Here is a 19,718-nt window from a genome sequence, read left to right as displayed (position 1 = left end):
TAAGATGCAATAAGTTTTGTTTAATGACTGGTTGGTTAGATGAAGTTGTGTATGCAAGTATGCGCTATTTGTATAGCGCAAAACTAACCAAAAGGCAGCAGAGCACTATACAGAGTAGAAGATGAGCATATGCTCAACGGGTGATAGGAAAGTAAGCTGGGTTCTGGAAGCCGAAAGGTGTGGTTACTGCATTGTGATTTTGTATTCTTTAAAGATTTTCGTCTTCAGCCTTTTCCTAAATTGGTGTGGCATTGGGGCAGTCCTGATGGATATGGGGTGTTTAAAATGTGTTTATTTTGCCTTGCGCCACAGATGGATGAAAGAAAGATGCATTATTTTGTCTTTAGAATGAAGTATGTTACAGATGTGGGTATTCTGCAGCGACATGTATCTCGACATAACCACCGCAATGAGGACGAAGAAAATTCCCTCTCTATTGACTGCATGAGGATTTCTTTTGAATATGAGTATCCTTCATTAAGTACAGGCAAGAGTCTTGCAAATGTGCGAATACAAGGGTGACTACTGCTTGTCTATGCTAAGATAGTTGGGTCCATAGTGTGCAGTAAGTGTCCCACACATCTACTGAACAAGCCAGCTAAGTGGGGAAGCCAATGTAGCTAAGGATAGGCATGAGTCAAATAACTAGGTCAGGTAGATATCAACACTAGTGAACACAACACACCTTTCAGTTCCAAATCTTACCAGATCAAAGGCAAGTAAAACTGTAAGTCATATTTTGCAGTAAATGTTCTTACTTGTAAATGTGGCTAAGCCTATGTAGTCAGTACAACTCTGCAAGACCTCTGCCATATTTTCCAACAACTATGGGCAGTCAAGAACAGGGACTGGTCGTATACGTTCATAACAACCAAATGGCAGAGTTTGTGCTGGGAGTACTGTAAAAAGAATAAAATCAACAAACCAAAATATTTGGACTACTTGAGACTCCTTTATACTTTGTGCTAAGTTATCATTGCGTCGTCTCTGCAATACTGTTCAAATTGAATTGGCAAATAGAATCGTACATTGGTTATATTTTACCAGTACATTCTTGATTATTAGAATCCCTGACGGGAGTGTTGAATAAAGCTCTGCTCTTTGGTCATAACAACCCTGTTGGTTCTCTATTATATTTTGTGATAGATGCGGTCTCCACATCTTTAAGAGGAGGTGACCGAGAAAGGCAACTCGGACAGATGGAATGTAAATACATAGTAAGCCTCGATACTAAGTTTGCAAATGGGTTGACTGTTGAGGAAGAGTTGTATACATTACTTTAAGATGTGCTGATATTGAACAATGATTTCCCTGTCCAAACTGCTTGTTTTCTTTTCCTTTCATAAATATTTAAGCATAAATATGAGGGCTTATTTGAAGTGTAACAAGTGCAGTGGTAACACCCTGAAAAAGGCATATACACAGCAAGACAAGTCAATATAAGAGTGAGGTTGGATATAGTGATTAGTCAAGCCTTTAGGTGGATATCCTAATGCCAGTAAATGACACGGCCAACTATACCACACCTCCGGGTTTCTAAATAAAGTGTAAGCGTTAATAGTTTATATTTCTTTTAAAGTTTATTTTAAGAGAATCCAACCTATGTTGATATGGTTTGGATTGATTAATAGTCAATTAGTTGTCGTAACGTATTGCATTTGCTTTGAATTTATAACCTGCATTTATGCAGTAAATAATTACATTGATGGGCAAAATGATTTATTAAGGATAAAGGGTGTGCTCAAAAAACAATGTTTGCAGTAAAATCATTTATTAAACCAAGAATTTAACTATTTGATGGAAAATAAATAGGCATCACAGGGAAATAAATGTTTGTGAATTTAATGTAGCTTTGATATGAATTGCAAGAATTGATTATGTTTTTAATCATTATGAATTGTTGAGCTGTTCAAATTGAGTCAAAGCGCCTCGGAAAATGTATCTGAAGAGTTAAGTCTTTCTTTGTGACAACTGTCACGTGGGTGTATTTAAACGCCATTAAAATGCTGCACTTTGTGTGAGCAAGGTCACTGTGTTGACTGAAACGCGTAGTGGTGGATGTAATGTATCCATTTTCTCTGGACCGAAACACCAGCTCATGCAGCGTGTTTCAGCACCACTGCCTTGATTGCGCATAAATTTTCTTGTGAAGCAACATTTTAGAATCGGGCAGTACATGGAAATAGGACTTGGTGAGAAGATGTAAGTGCAGTACAGCACAGTCACCATCTTGGGTGTATCAACCATCATAGATTGACATGATTGAAGCAGGTTTAATAAATCCTTTCAAATTATGAAATCATGTGATTAATATCAGCAAAAATGAAAACGTCTAACCAATGTGTTGTCTGTGGTATTCAGCAATATACACAGTTGTATGCTCACACTGTCATCAACGGTCCATTCATATCTCAAGGGAAGTATAATGCTAGTGTATCATAGGACATCAGCAACCTACATCATTCATCGCCCTAGTGGGCATATAAGCAGCTGATGGCACCTGTGATAAGATGCTGAACAAAATGCATTGCGTTAAAAAAAGAAAAAAATGATTAAAGCTTTGTGAACATTATTGCGAAATAAAGCTAGCCCAGTCGCCATCTTGGATGTTTTAAAACCAATTGTTCTTAGAATGCATAAGTGTATCTTAAGACGTCAGCAACTTACCATTTACTGAGCAAGTGGTCATATAAACAACAAATGGCATATTTATTGATGGTCAAAAACGCTATGTGCTAAAAAGTACATTGTGCTAAAAAATATATGATTTTGTGACCTTACTTGAGTGAGCAGAATGACAGTTGCCATCTTGGATGTAACAAAACCCATGGGTCATCATGATCGAACAAGTTATAAAAGCGTGTTGAGAATCATAAAATGATATACATACTGTATACAATATACACAGTCATGAAATAGAATTGTGCTTTCTGTGGTAATACACACTTCAACAGTATACAAAAATGTGTGCAGAATTTTGGCAACCATATATCATAAAATACATCATGTGTGGATATAAAGGGATATACATATCTTACACAAAATGGGGGCCAAGTGGGCATATGTGAAATTAACAACAATTGATCCATGTTGGACTTAGCCCTTCTGGCAGGTTCACCCCTGAACTTTTTGCCTGGTATTATTAAATAATCATAGTGATTTCTGGTCTTTGCGCACTTTGACACTGTGGCGCAGTGTAAAGTGCGTGCGCTCCCTGAGTGCGTGTGTGAGATAAGCCTGCCCTCCCATAGGAATGCATGGGAAATGTATGTGTCCCTGGTAGTTCCTGATGCGTGGGGTGTGCAGGCTCGAGTCTGGTATGTGCGGACTCGTGTGATTGAATGCTGCGAAATGATGTATGCGGCGTGTATGTGTCTATTGTGGAAGTGCCACTTCTAGACATGGCTGTGCGTGTGCTGTAAAGGTGCTGGCGTGTGATTGGCTGGGGTGCCAGGTTCCATGAGTCATGATGGGTCTGCCTGCTGGTAAGTGCAGTTTTTTCAAATAGAGCGATTTGCCTTATTGGGGCCCTCTGTTTGTATATTTTGTATGTGTTAGCCACTCTATACACCCCATATGTGCGTATATCTGAGTTACTTTGGGGTCTGGGGTGTTAGAGTATAAACTGATTTGACCCTCGCCCCTTTTTCGTGTTAAACAAGGTTTCTGGTCCCCCAGCGAGTGCCTACCTCACTTTATTTTCGAGGGAGCCGAACCCTCGTCGTCTCCCCGAGTTCACCGCTGCTGGCCCGGGACTCCTCGCGCGTCCTCCCCGGGCCGCTCTGGGATTGGCTGCCGGCCCAGGATTCCCTCGTGATGTCATTCCCCGGGCCGCGCCGTGATTGGCTGCCGGCCCGAGGAGATTCCCAAGTCCTGCCCACGGACCGAGGCGAAGCAGGAAGCGGCGGGAGCCTACTCCGCGCTCCTGCCTTTCCCCCAGAGAAGCCGCCGTCCTCCCCCCCCCCCCCCCCCCCCCCCCCCGGGCTCCCAAGAGCGAGGGAGAGCCCCGGAGAGCGAGAGGAGGCCGCGACACCCGAGAGTCCCGAGGAGCGGGAACTCTCCTGACCGTTGCTGCAAAACCCGGTGAGTACATTGAAGGAGAGGAGGGGCGTGGGGGCACATTGCCGGTGCCCGCCCCTCCCCTCCAGCACGAGTGCCTGGGTGCTAAGAGGCCCCTGGGGCCTCACTTGATGCTGAGTCACCCGAGAGGGACTCCACCTACTTGAGTTACGAGCCCAAGAGGCTCAGGGGGCAGTTCTTGATCTCGAGTCCCCAGAGGAGGGACTCCAACGAAGGCCCCACATTGTTCCTGAACCCTGAGAGGCTCCACCGTTGGCATTTGTTCTTCCGAGCCTGCTAGGCTCAGTCCCAGCAACTTTGTTGTCGAGCCCAGAGAGGCTCACGGCGCCCCATGAGGCTCCAGGAGCCACAGTTATTTTGAAGAGCCCACGAGGCTCAGGGGGCCTTTCAGTTGTTCAGAGCCTGCGAGGCTCCCACGTTGGCCCCATCATCTACAGCTGCCCAGCACTTAGTGGGCAGCTGCCACGTTTAGGTGTTCTTGGCTACCTGCAGCCTGTCCTGACATTGCGACATAGGGCGTCCTAGCCCCAGAGAGGCCAGTTGGCCTGGGTATTGTTATAAATTCTGCCCGTGCCTGTTGGCACATTGTAAAGTGTGTTTATATCTAATGTGTTTTGCAATACAAAGGATATTTTTACATATACCTTATGTGGAGTTCCTTTTGTGGGGGGCCTTGGATGTTGTTGGTGGGTGCGTGCGCAAATGCTTTACACATCGCCTCTGAGATAAGCCTGACTGCTCGTGCCAAGCTACCAAGAGGGTGAGCAGGGGTTGTCTTGGCGGGTGACTTCCTTACCCTACCTTAGGAATGGTGGTTTCTGCCTGTCTTTGGCGCAAGCCCTGGCCAACCAGATATCCCATTTCTAACAATCTACCTGCTATGTTGTATATAAATACATTTAGTGGTAATCACCACATATCCATTGGTCAATCATGTCTGCTGGCACAATGTACCAATATAAAGTACATACTGCCGAAGTGGGCAGATAACCATAACGCTAGTCTAATAAATAAAAGTCTAACTCTCCGGTGAAAATCACCAAACCTCATGCAGAAGAGTAGTGCAACCTCTCCTTATCTCAGCTATGCCTGGTTCAGAGTCCCTTCCACTCCTCCTGAAAAGTAAAGCAAAGAGAATACATTAAAACCACAACTACCCACACTTAAGTTAAACATTAAAATAATTTCGCTTTAGAACTAAAAGTGCAATAAAGCTTCACACTATACCTAATCACATCTCAGTCCAGATGTACATGTAGTTCTGCGCCGGAGCTCAGGCCATGACAGGATTTAGTGTTGATCTATTATATAGCATGATTCCCTCTTCCTGAAATTCAGAATCCTATTTCCCCCTTGTAGGTCTGCATCCACCTTCTCAATACCATAGGCAATGAAATGAAACTGTTCAGAGCGTCTTGCCACTGAGTAGTGTTTATCATGATTGGCAATCATTTGCATGTTTTCTAATACTCTTTTGGCAATATTTCAAGTCCACACAGGTGTTGTAACACATAATTGACATAGTTAGTTCCACATGTTATAAACTGATAAAGGTTTCTATGGGTCTTGGTGTAGGGTACATCATACTGAAGACCAGGCCTTGCATTTGCCACCGGCAAAAAAATAGATAAATCCTTACTGTTTCTCATCAACGACATTGGTGATGCCACTACACATTAGGGTATCCCTGAGTGATCTGCTTCTCCAGTAAGTAATAACAGATCTATCCCCTAATAAGTCACCTATAGTAGTGTCGCATTGAAGTAACTTGCAGTTTCCAGTCTCAAAACAGCCAAGAGCCGAGGCTCCGATGGGCTCCCTGTGGAGTTCTATAGATGTTTTGCCCCTCTTCTCACAGACCAACTCGTAGAAGTATCTAATGAGGGTTTCGATAAAGGTACGTTGCCACCTACAATGGGGAGGCGCTTGTGGCCATGATTTAAAAAAAAAGATAAAGATCCCTCCCAGCCGACCTCATACAGACCAATATCGCTGTTAAATGTGAATATGAAAATATTAAGTGGCATCATGGCGGACTGACTCCTCCCGAAGGTGTCAGAATTGATCCACTCTGACCAGGCGGGCTTTATCCCTGGCAGGAACATGACCTGTAATCTGAGACAACTGACGCATGTATGGCAGGCCCCTTGATTGATGGAGGCAGACAGTGCAGCGGTGCACTTAGATATTGAGCAAGCGTTCGATTCAGTGCAGTGGCCGTATCTGTGGCAAGTCCTTAGGCGAATGGGAGTGGGGGACACCTATTTTCCATGGATTCAACTACTCTATGCAACCCCCACGGGTAGAGTACGGATTGAAAGAATGGTATAAACTTGTAACCAAGGGAGGAAGAGCCTTCTCTGTGTTAGTTCCTCAGTTATGGAACACACTACCTGAGTCGCTGCGCAGGGAAGAGAACCTCCTACGCTTTAGAAAGGGGCTAAAAACACTGCTGTTTAGAAGGTCCATGAGTGCTATCTAGGCTAGTGGATGCTTTTTCTGTATTGCTAAGTTATTGTTCGTACCATCGATTTCCGAGCGCCTAGAGACCTGCAGGTGATTGGGCGCGTTATAAATCAAAAATAACAATAACAACTAGCACTGCGACGTGGCACCCGATAGGGATGCTGGCTCTCACCCTTTTCACAATAGCGATGGAACCGTTAGCCATTTGGCTAAGACACACGATGGCGCCATGGGGAATTCAGATGGGGGAGACTACTCATACGGTCTCGCTATAAGCGGACGATACTCTAGTCTTATCTGATGCAGCCAGGTTGGTCCATCCCAGTACTACTATCCGAAATGCAAAGCTTCAAGATGATTTCAGGGCTCCATATCAACCGAACAAATTCCACGGTGGTCCCATTGGGTAGAACGGCTGCGGTTCAAACGGCGCTGCGACCGCCTATCGATTTACCTTGGGCAGAAGGACGATATCTGGGTATTTACCTGGCACATACGGCCAAAGCGTATCATGAGTCTAACATTGGCCGTGTAGTACAGGGGTTGAAGGGATTGATCCAATTCTGGAGGGATTTGCCGATTTAAACTCCTTCAATATAATGAAGTGCATCAAACATATCTTACTCCACGCACGTTGCACGCAATATATCGAACCCTTACAGATGGCTTTCCTAGATGTGGGGCCCAGGGAGCAGATTTCCTTCACATTATCTGGAAATGCTCATTGTTACACCCTTACTGGGAGGAAATATGGACTCATCTAGGAGAAACGGCCGGTTTGAACATGGCAAAAAATTAAACCGGTGTTGCTCGGATTATTGCCCACGCCCAAAATAAAACAAGCATTTACAATGCAATGGTCTCGGCATTGTTAAAGTTAGAGCTATTGGCATTGCTCATGACATTATTTTTATTTATGTTTTTGTTTTTAAAACATATAAATAAATGGCATTGTCATTTACAATGGCAATAGCTTTTTCTCTCGCAAATGCGAGACCTATTGCATTTGCACCCACACACACACACACAGCCACCCACACACACATACAGAGCCACCCACACAGAGCCACTCAGTCATTCACATAGAGCCACCCCCACACACACACACAGCCACCTACACACACACACAGAGCCACCCTCACACACAGAGCCACCCACACATAGAGCCACCTGCAAAAAAAGCTACCCACACACTGTTTTAGCAACCATGTTAGAAGCATCTTGCCAAACGCTTTTGACCCCAAGTTCACTAGTGCTATGCTATCATTTCTTTGTTCACCAGCTTAGTTAGGCTAGTCACCTTTTCGTATAAACTGGGAACTACATCACAAATCCAATCACCCCCTCCCCACAACCAAAAAAAGAAAAAACAAATTTCAGAGTACTCCAAGTAAGTCACTGTTACTCACTTATGAGCCCAGCATTATTTTCTTAAGCCTGGAAAAGCAGAGCGACATTTGGGAATATCGAATGAAATCTAGATACGTGCATTGTCCCTTGGGACTGTCGAGCTGCTTTAAAGTGTGTTGGTATAAAGGATGCTGGGCATCAGGGCATGCAAGCAGACCTCTTGCTGCTGACTATAGATATGCAAGAGCACATTTCCAGTCCGCCCGACTCAAGTGTTTTCTGGCCAAATATCTTTGTCCTGCTTCAGCCATTCGGGTAAAGGACTAAGGACTTAACACCCTTGTGCTGCACCAAAATGTTCCACTGCATTGGAATCAATGCCACATCCGCAACAATTCTTTCCACTGGATAACTCACCTGGCTCTGTATCTCCCTCATGTCTACCTCTTAAATTCAGAGAAGTAAATTAGCTAATTAGAGGAAAGCAGCAAGAATTTGCAGTTATGAACATAAGTAAAGCATCCTGATGCATTCATGCAGTCTGTGCACAAAAAGTGAAGTGTTAAGGACCTGTATACCACAGGGACAACTCTGTACATTTTCTGTACATTATGATCTAGTAATGCTACACCACCACTACACAGGAACATATAAAACTACTCTGAGGATGCCATTGTTTCACTACCCTGATATGCATGTATACTCAGCTTAAACTATTTTGGTTTCTCACTGTATCTTAAAATCAAGAGCAGTGTTTTGATAGGCTTTTGATGCATGATTCTAATGTAATGTGGTCTTGTTTATCACCTGTGTATTTACAGAATGAACTGATAGTATTTGCAACAAGACTAAACTCAGTAAACAAAAATGATACTGATACGCACAGTTACCTATTTGGGGGAACATCCATAACAATGTTGACAGTGTATCGTCTCATTAATGAAATTATTTTAAATTCTCAATAAAACTTCATTCATCTAAAACCTTCTTGAAAACTTCAGTGACTCTAACTGAAACAACTTCCAGCCTATTTAGCCGGTATTTTTAAGAATTGCGTTCTTTGGACAAAATATAGCTGCCAATGGTATGGTTACTGGGGGACCCTCCGTTTCCAAACTCCCTCTCCTTGCACCGCTTATCCTCTCCTCCTCACACATGAGCTTTATGTTACTTTGTTTTTAAAATTGCCCTGACCTTATCTACTCTCCAAGAAAGTCAACTGCATTGAAGGACTAGAAATCTCCCGTACTTGATCTGCAGCACTTGGTGGCCGACACAAATAAAAAGTGATGGGGGGGTGGAGAGTGCGCTGGCGGTGTTAATAATAAATAAATTAAACTTACCTGGTGCTGCCGGCCGCCTCGTGGCTCCTCTGCTTTCTTATAAAATTCATAGCAGAGAAAATACACTGCACAAACACCATCGTCCTAGAAGATATGAGATGTGGGTTCCAGGCCTATTGTGCCACTGTAACCCGGAAGTCAGGCAAAGTCGTCTGTGATGGGGGCGGGGCTGCATCCGGAAGAGGAGGCAGGCGGAGTGAAAGCGTCTCGCGGCCCGGGGCTCCTGTGAGCGGTGGAGAGCCCGGAGAGAGGTGCTGTCTCCTGGGAAGCAGACCCGGCGACAATAGTTCTCGGCGAGAACGTGCTTCCGCTCGCTTAGCCGAGACCTAAAAACTAAGCAGACGCTTTGTCAATCTAGGGTTGGTTCTTGCTAAAAGACGTATAGTAATAGCATGCATGCAACCTCAGCTACCGAAATTTGTAGATTGGATGAGAGACATGAGTGAATGGGCAACCGCAGAGGTGGTGCGAATGCGATTTGTAAGAAAAGATGAAAAGGCTAAAGACTGCTTACTGGCATGAACTACAATGTTGATGGACTTACAGAAAGGTCAAGAGTCGGTCTCACAAGAGACCTCAGGAAGGGAATGCCCATAACTACACAAGGCAAACTGTGATAAACCTAAGAAATTCAATAATCAAGATCAAAATGAAGCCAATGTGTACATGGTTGGTAATCCAGACCGGCACTGAATGGGAGGGGATGAGTGGTGTTAAGGGGAATCTTGTTAATGGTTTATTATGTTAAAATTGGCTAACTGTAGTATGGTAATCAAAAGACCTATAATGGATGGAAATGTTGAAAGATAGAATTTTTGGGACTGTTTTTCCCATTGTACGGTCCACTTTGTCTTCACCTTCACACAAGGTGAATAGCATGGGTCTTATTCCCATTGCTACAGTTGCTGTGCACAATGTTTTTACCTCCATACGAGGTGTTGCACGGGTTCCAGTCCCGTTGCTACAGTGCACTGCTGGAGCACAAAGTTTTACCTCCACTTGAGGTGTCCGGCATGGGTTCTATTCTATTTGTTCAGTGCACATTGTCTGTACCTCTCCACAGGGTATGTCCTTATGCAAGGGTTCCAGTCCTTTTCGCATTATCCTATGGGTCCCTACCCATTTCTGTTTGTTCATATTATTCAACCTTTTAGTTCCATTTTGTTCAGTGTACACTCATACATGTCTCACATGTGCACAACTTATTTCTATCTTCCTCCTGGGAGCTATGCTAGGGATTTAGTCCTCTTTTGGAATGATATATGGGTCCCTATCCATGTCTGTTTTCTGATATCACTCACATTATGGTATTGGTCCCTCTCCATATTGGTTTCTTGACATCACTCAACCTCAGCATTATTATATGGGTTCCTACCCATGTCTGTTTGGTGATTTCGCTCAACCTCTTTTTGTTTTCACAATGTCATTTTTACGACGACTATAGTTTCGATGGGTCTTAGTCCCATCTGTTACTGCTGTTATCCCTTATTTTTTTATGGTTTTGCTATTGGGTTATAGTCTTCCCGAACCTCCCATAAGTATGTTATTATATTGATTATATTTACACTGCTGTCTTTACATTATATTTTTCTTTTGTATTGATGATGATGTTTGAGTGGGTGACAATTATCTTTTCCTTTTCCTCATCTTCCTTGTTTTCTTCCTTCATTCCTGTTCTTTTTGTGATGTTTTCTTCTTATTTCTTGTGTGGATTCTGAGCTTTCCTCTCTTTTTCTGCTGTGCTTTCTTTCTCTGTGTTTTCCACATCCTATTGTCTTGTGTTTTGTTGGTTCTTTCCTCTTCTGCCTCCTTACATTCATGTTCTTGCCAGTGGGTGTGTTTTGGGGTAGTTGTTCATGCTTCTCTTTCTTCTCTTCTCTGATTGTTTCTTTCCTTTTCTGTTGTGTGTGGAAGGGAGGATGGTTTCTATGTTTGCTTTATTTTGAGTTTCTCTCTTTTTTCAATTGTTTTTTGTTTCGCCTTTTCAACTGTTTCTTGTTTCTGCTTTTCTCAGCTTCTGCTTGTCTTTGCCTCTCCCCTTATTTGGTTCTTCTTTCTTGTTCCTTCATTGTTGGTTTTTTATTTATAGAAGAAAGGGGGATATGTTGTATCTTGACTCTAAAGTTATTCGTTTCCTCTCTGTGGAACCTTGCTATGATGTCATCCTACAGAATGTTTGGAGTCAAATGTTCACAGTTGGAGATGGACTGAGCAGCATGATGGCTGCTCCTGGTGGGGCTAGTCCTGAACTGAACAACTGGACGTGTAACTACTTTGATCAATACTCCTGAAATACTTCAACCTGCTTGGAGTTAATCACTACAACTACAAAATAGAATGGCCTGAGAGCAAACCACAATGTAAATTAAACAAATGGACGTTATATTCTGTATGCTGACACTATTGTTCCAGGATATATTTCAATATGTATAAAGTGTAAAATGCCAATAAACAGAAATTAGTTTTTTTTTAAAGTAACTTGCAGTTCTGCTTTGCTCGAATCAATTCACTATAAGGTAAACTCCACTTGAGCTGGTTGGGGTGACTGCTTAAAGTGTGAAGTAGGCTGTTCCCTTCCACAGGTTTGTTGTGCAATTTAAACGTCAGTTATTCCCTGACACTTTAACCACGACATCAAGAAAAAATATATTGGTTGTGCACATATTACATGTCCGTTCCAAATTGTAATCATTGACATTCAAACGTTCAACAAACTGTCTTACCTACTCTTCACTCCCCTGCCAGATTAAAAACAGGTCATCAGTAAATCTGACCCAGATCACAACCATTTCCACCTCTTCAAACTGAACCTGCTCATACCACCAGCCCATCAACAAATTGGCGTAGCTCGGGGTGAAGCAGGTGCCCATGGCCGTTCTCTGTATTTGCCTATGCATTAAAGAGGAAAATGTTATTGTTTAAACAGTAATCCATCATCTTCACAATCTCCTTTGTGTGGGCATTTTAACAAACCGGGCTGGCTCTCAAAAAGTGTTCACAGGCTGAGAGCCCATCCTTGTGTAATATACTGGTATAATGTGACCTCACATAAAGCGGCATCAATAGAATGTCTTTCTCCCAGTTAAATGCCTTCAATCCTCTTTAGAAAGTCTTTAGTGTCCTCAATGTGAGATGGACGGGTACTAACCAATCCTATCTGGGGACTTGTGGACCTTGGGTATAGGTAAATGTGTGTGTGGTGATTTTGATACATCACTCAAACTGGGTAAATATTATTTCTTAAAGGATCACATGATGAAATCCTTTTGTGGAGGTCAGAAGAAAATAAATTTCAGCAAGGAAGATTTTCTGCATCTAGGCATGCAGCTTTGGTCTATGCAAAGTTGAATTATCTGAAATTGAAAAATAACCTGAACTGTCCCCTGTAAGCCAAAATCCACTGGTCTTGTGTATTTCTTAACTACTGGCATATCCACAGCTTGCGTTTAGCCCTTTATCAGCACTGGTCCCTGTTTGAGAGCATCTGTAACTCATGCTACACATCTGCCAGCCTCAAGCTTTGGTCTGTACAAGGACAGAAACGGCTCCAGGAGTTTCTTGCTGATATGGGGTGAGTGATTTGGTTTTCTCTCTGGTGGTGAGATTTATTTTTCAGGAATTTAGTTTGATATTAACTTGAGTTTAAAGTTAGCAATGCAGAGGCAGCGTGACGAGTAACAGGAAGTGCTCTTTAACTATGCCTCCACTGCAAGAGCAAGTGAATCAATTAGAGAAGGTAATAATTTAATATAGAAATCCTGTTTTTTGTCTACAGCTTACCCTTGAAGCAAGTGAAACAAAAGTTCAACTCCATGGACATTTCTCTGAAGGAAAATTTACGGGAAATGATAGAAGAATCAGCCAACAAGTTTGGGTAATCTCCCTTCCCATGTACCAGCTTAGCGCCACCCTTGCTGCAAATATTTTAATTGCAAATCTTGACCTAACCAAAGGCATAACTGTGTTAAAAAAAAGCACTGCACCTGCTTAAGGCTTAAACTGCGATCATAATAGTGTTGTATGCAGGAGATGTAGCTTGAGCCTTTCCTATCGAACCTGAATAGGCAAGTCGCCAAGTGTAGAAATTAAAACAAGTACTTAAAGAATGCATGTTTATTTCAGATAAATGTAAGTGTGTTTAAAATCTGTTGTCTAAGGACTCTACGTCCAACTTTGTGTAAGTCAATGTTACCCTAGGTTTTAGTCACAAGCAGATTTTCTACTGGGGGCAAGTGGGTAACTGGCACAGTTTACCTGAATAGAACACCCAGAGATTGGAAGGTTGGGTAATTATGTATCGGCGTTTGGAACCAGTAGGCATGAACAGTTAAAAAGATCTGCCCTTCTGCAAGTGCAACGGCGTGATTAAGAAATAAGGGTCAGGAGCTGAGTGCAGGGTCCTGCTCAAATTTTCCTTCTGCCATGTTGGATAACATTTTCTTCTGGCTGACAGTCAGAGCACTCAAGCTACATAACAATTGGTGTTTTCATCATCTGACTACATGATATTTGTTACACAAGCATTTAAGTATGGAAATTTGTTTAACCTTTCTCATGGGCAATCTTCTGTCTTTCTTTTGCAGGATGAAAGATGTCCGAGTACAAACCTTCAGTGTCCAGTTTGGTTTTAAGAACAAGTTCCTGGCTAGTGATGTAGCTTTTGCTGCTGCTTCCCTCATGGAGAATATTGAGAAGGATGAAAATGGCACGGATAACTTCATCAAGGCTTTGGACAGTTTGTCTAGGTGTGGTATTCCCTTAAACAGCTTACATAGTGTTTATGCCTGAGACTTTGTGCCTCTCCCTGTTTCCTTTGGGTAGCTCCTGACATTCTGAACATTGCATGTTGAAATTCAGTGAGTAAACTTAATTGGTTTGTTCATAAATTATTCTACCTTGGTGGAGATGCTATAACTGTCATGATACATTAATTTTATATTGCTAGGTATCATATGTTTTCCTCTCAAAAGCAGTCTTGTTTCTAATGTAGGTCCATGCGATATGAAGCCATACTGTATTTACAGAATATCCACTGATAATGAAATTTCTATTTAGATATACTGCATGTACATTTCTTTTCTGATGGATACTTCTAAACACAGAAACCTCTCCTTTAGAAAATTCACCAGACTAGATCCAGAAACTCATAGCAGTGTCCCAGCATGCCACTAGATGTTGTTGTGCCACTATGTGTAGCCTTCGTTCCAAAGCTATGCTCACATTGTCTGTCTTTCAACTACTCCCAAAATAAAATGCAGTGTGCAAGGGAATGAGGTCTCCCTCCTAAAGCTCTAGGCTTCAAACCGTGCCGGGACTGCAGAAAACTAATTTGTGTCATGGACTTGCGCAAAGTGTGCCTTTGGTGCTTGGACTCCGGCCACCACACCAAGTCATGGGATGAGTGTACCCGACGGAAATCCAGTACCATGTAACAAAGCTATAAATGGCTGAAACCAGGAAAAAGTCACGGGCTGCTCTCGCTCCTAGTCGAGGGTACAGACCTGCTGCAGAGAGTGCTTCTGCAAAAAGTCTACTTCGCTGTTGAAGTCCAATTAGAAATATGAGCAAATGAAGCGAGACCCGTCCCCATCTGGCCTCTCCGTATAAAAAGAAAAGATGTGAAGGGGCAAAGAGGCCAATCTTTCTCGCTTTCAATCTCCGATGGAGGAGCCGATTCCGCATTTGATCCTGATGTTCCCAGAGTTCCCCGGTCTATTGGCGACTACGCAGTTGACCAAGGCTTTTGTGAAGGCCATGCTGCTTATCTTTGGTACTGTTCTGGCTCCTTTGGTGTCCCAGGTGTATCACAGATGTGCATATTTGTCTCTTTCCAGGAGAGAAGTGCAGCACCCATGCATATACAAGCAGTGCATAATTTGTAAAAGTGCCAGTGCCCAGATATTTGATCAGAGGCCTATGGCCAGCACTATTGAATGTTGGGTGAGCCCAGTTCTTGAAATGGAAAAATAGAAGTGCAGGTACTCTGTAGCAGAGTACCTGCTTGTTTCTGAGAAGTGCCGGTACTCTCCAATTAAAAGTGTAGCATTTCTCTTGTGAAGTGCTGGTACTCTCCCTCTCAAAATAAAAAAGTGCTGGTACTCTGTACCGGACAGTACCGGCCCATTTAAAGCACCGGGTGTGCCAAATATTAAGACTGCATAATCTTTATTCTACTTCATTCCTCTAATCCACCAACCAACACTCCTTGCCACTTTATCTCACTATTTCAGGCCCCTGCTATTTTTCTTTGTCATAAATCTTGTGTCTTTTTCACCACTATGTGTTTTTTTCCCCTCTTGATCGGAGTTTGTCTGAAGAGGTAAATAAAGCGCCAGTCCCCAAAAGTTAATGCTGGTGGACGCCTCCTTCCACCTGACGTTAAGCACTCACTCCCATGGAGCCCTCCCGTGTCTCCATCACATACAGAAAAAGTACAGCAAGGGTAGAACAGAGCAAAGCTCTCTTAAGATGCGAGACCCTGAAGGGTAGGGAGAAAGAGGAATGGTGGGGTGACAGTTAATGTATTTGAGACAGGAATGCTTTGGATGGGGGTCAAGAGAGAATTACAGCTCCTCCAGCCTGGGTGACACATAATGGGGGTTCCTGGGCTCTGTTACGGGGGAGCTCAAAACACTCTCAAAGCCTTTCCAATAGCCAGAATGCCAAAATTATACCTGTTGATGCTTCAGGTACCAGAATCTAGAAATCAGGTAGTTTCCAATATTGGATCTTCCAATATTGGATCTTTCAATGTTTCACATGTTTGGATTGCTCCCTGTCATTGAAGTGAGAGTCCCACTGCATCATAGTAAAGCAATATGTAATGGTATCAAAGGCTATAATGGTAATGCAAAATCCTTTTAATAGCCTATCTGTCCTTTTATAAAAAAGGACCAACAGTGAACTATAACCAAGTGGGCAATAGCATCCTCTAGAACACTCCATATAGAGGCTGAGTTCCTTAAATGTTCTACTGCACATTGTGTGAAGTCTCCATCAACTCTGCTCAATTTTGTTCTTTATAACACACCTTTCTACATCTGCAATGTCTGAATCTTCTAAGAAAGTCCTCTTCAGATCTAAAAGTCCTGTGGGAAGATCCACACAAAGACGCTCAACATCAGGTAAAGGAGTGCAAGACGCATGTCTAAATTCCAGAAATGCAGCTCTTCTGAGGAAAACCATGGTTCTTCTGACTGACCCCACAAAGGGTCAAGATTCTCGGACCATGGGGCTTCTGGGGGGGGGGGGGGATGGATTAGAAAGGTCTTGACAACACACCATAAAGAACCCTTACGAAAGGAGAAACTTAAGTTAATCTCCACAGAGGCAGCAACCTCCCCAGTGACTACTCCATCTGAGAAAAAAAGTGGAACAAAAACCTTCTTCCTCTTCAGAGATGTCGAACAAAAGAAATCCTCTCCACACAGACACCACCGTCTACGCTAGTATCGACTATGACTATGACTGCGACCCTCTCCACAGTTTTGTCGACAAAACCATCATCGTCGAGGACTTCAACAGCAACTATCAATGCTTCCATTTAATCCGCTAAGGTGATTTCCTCCTCTAAGTCCTTGTCGACGTTGCAATTGATTCCCACTGGTCCAATGTTGAAGAAATTGCCATAGGCAGTGGCACAGGTGACAGTGGTGCCGTTGACAGTAACACCAACTGCATCACCAACCTCCGCACCTCCGACCACAATAGTGTGGACAGTGGCACCGTCGACGATGGCAAATTACCAAGACAGCCTTATGACCTGAAGTTACCTTTTCTAGTAAGGTCTCACCTCTACTTCCTAGTCATTTACTGGATGTAGAAGAGTTTGACAATGATGGGCCATTTGGGGATGCCCGTAGTCTTTCGGAGCTCCAGGTGAAATACCAGGAGGAAGATTCCAACGAGGATGAGGAGCAATACTACCAGTTACAATTTGTCCATCCTAGGTGGCATTATGAACCATATGAATATCGCCCGCATCCCCAGCCTAGATATGATCAAATGCACATCCCAGTTCTGTAGTGCAAGATCTTCAAGCCATGCTGCAGAATTACAAGACCTTTCCAGATCCTTCACAACAGCAGCAACCAGTGCCACCCAACCCTGCTTCTCCAGCCACACCAAGGATTATCCCTCCACCAATAACGCCTAGGATTACACCTGCTTTCAATATCGCACCACCTCCAAGGGAGGATCACTCGTCCTCAGACGATGAGAGAGAAGGTGGCAAGATCCTTTAGCCTCACCAACCACAAGATGAATGGGATGATTACCTGGTCCCTGCTTCATCCCGTCAGCCACCTCTTCCTGCAGACTCTCCGTACCCCCTTCCCGCCCCCATATGCCATTGGGGGTTTCATAATCGATGGGCCGAGCTGCAGCATAATTCAATCTACCAACTTCTGTCAAGCAGTCCAGATGCTTTTTGCACAACTTTAAGGAGCAAGCCAGAAATTCTGCAAGCGCCATTCCTATTACAAACATATCTGGAGTGAGGGCATAGAGATTGTGAGAAGTTGGCCTGGTATATGATGTTCAATATTCTAGTGATCACCTTGCACCAGTCCAAACAACCCTTATGGTGATGGTTGTAAGTCAACCTTATAGACCAGCTATACTAGTGGTAGCGTGGACAGAACAGTCTTAGGCTAAAAGACTCTTGAGGGCGTGTAAAGCCAGCTGTTTTACCATATGTAACCCCTTGAATATCAAATGAAAGGACACCACACAGGATATATATAAAATATATATGTATTCATTTACTAAAACACTCCTCTGAACTCATTGAGATCAGAGGCCAAAGCACATCACAAGATACTTAGTTAGATTACTTTAAGTTGCACAATTTACAGTTAGGCCCTAGGGGCGAAGCAAACCATATATTAAGAAAGTGGTATAAGTACCACGTCACGAGAAAAGGTAAGGCCTTGGGCCTAGGGAATCGCTGGGGCTACACTATCTGAACCTTAGGTTAGGAGTAGGAGGCCCACAGGCGGCGCGTTCAGTGTCTTTACACACACGCGTGAGTCAATGCAAAGTCAATGGGAACTTAAGAGTTAGAAAAAGAAGGATTTAGGACACTTCCGGTTTAACTAGGAGGAAACAACTAAAAACCTAGACACTTGGATAGTCAATACCCTTGGGAGCACCGAAGTACTCGCGTTACCTCACCCACGGACGGCGGGTGCATAGGTGTGAAGATGTGTCTGGTTTCGTCGTTGAAGCCTATGGAGACCTGGAGAAAGATGCTGCAGGCGACCAGGAGGAAGATGTCCAGGTAGATCCAAGGGTGGATCGAGGATGAAGAGGACCTGAAAGCAGAGGGGACAGAGTCTGGGTCTGCAAGGTCTTAGGTGTCTCACCTTTGCAGGGAGGCAAGGGCCAGTCTGGAGCAACCAGACCAGCGAGTTGGTTCATAAGGATTGCTGTCATAGAGGCTACTAGTCAACGGGCCGGCAACCGGACAACGCATCGAGCAGAACACAAGCAGAAGGGCCCCAGGCAGAACTTGTGGAGTGTGGAGGGCTGATCTTCGGTACAGGTGGAGCTCGGATTCGGGGCTTCTCAATCCCCATTGCACAGCTTCGAGGATACCTCCGGAGCTGCACAGGTAGCAAGTCGTAGACTTTTCAAGATGTCCGGTCCCACGTGTCTCGTCGCCTCCACGCATCTCAGCTATGCTGCAGATGTGAAGAGAGGGTCAGAGAGGTCTGGAAGTCTGAGTCTTGTCAGGCTCTGTGCTCGGGTTCCGGCGGGTACGTCAACAAAGCAAGCTGTTGATTTGCTGGATGGTGCCTGGTTGCCCAGGGAGATTCTTCAGTCTTCAGCAGAACGTCGAAGGTCCAGAGTTTTGTGTCAAGTTTCGATTCCAGGATTAATCTAAAGTCTCAGGACTCAGCTCCTACCTTTATACAACTAAAAGGGGCTGGATTACTTTCTAGGTCCCTCCTATGGGTGGGACCAGGAAGGGGGGTAGTTACACCCCCTCTCCTCTGTCCAGTTTTGCGCCAGAGCTGGGGCTGGAGTGCTCCAGCAACCGGTTTGAACTGGGGTATGCATGGAGCACCTAGTGTGCCCCAGGCAGTGTCTCAATCTATTCAACCCTCCCTGTCCCAATGCACAAAGTCCTGTCTGGGGTGGTGCTCGCACCTTCCCAGGCAGGAAACCTATTGTCCAAGCCTCCCTGACTGGAAGGACTCCCAGCAGCAGGAGGTCAGACTTGTGTCTGTGGCAGCAGCATCCATTTTGTGATGCTGGGGCTCTGGTTAACTTTAACTAGGTCCAGTAGTTTTAACATGACTTCTCCCTCTAGAAGGGTGGAAGGCTACCCCCGTCGCCAGAATTGGCGAGGGGGTAGTATTCCAAAGCGTATGACACCCTACACAACATGTTTGGATAAAGCCAAACCAAAGTTAGCATTAACGGCGAGGATTATAATGCACTTAAAATTATATGTATGGCAATATCCTAGAACAG

General features: G+C 43.9%; 1 protein-coding gene across 1 annotated transcript in view; it reads left to right on the top strand.

The window, feature by feature from the left end:
* CDC45 (cell division cycle 45) overlaps positions 1-19,718 on the top strand; it is a 428,728-nt gene that overhangs the window by 201,039 nt on the left and 207,971 nt on the right. Inside the window, exons 10-13 of the mRNA XM_086942644.1 lie at positions 348-467; positions 12,679-12,810; positions 13,015-13,113; positions 13,823-13,984. Of these exons, the coding sequence (XP_086798770.1) occupies positions 348-467; positions 12,679-12,810; positions 13,015-13,113; positions 13,823-13,984 (513 nt within the window). The remainder of the gene's footprint in view (positions 1-347; positions 468-12,678; positions 12,811-13,014; positions 13,114-13,822; positions 13,985-19,718) is intronic.

Source organism: Lissotriton vulgaris, chromosome 11, assembly GCF_964263255.1.
Source record: "Lissotriton vulgaris chromosome 11, aLisVul1.2, whole genome shotgun sequence".
Lineage (NCBI taxonomy): Eukaryota > Metazoa > Chordata > Amphibia > Caudata > Salamandridae > Lissotriton > Lissotriton vulgaris.
Note: the sequence above shows the minus strand (reverse complement) of the source record. Positions and strands in the feature narration are given on the sequence as shown.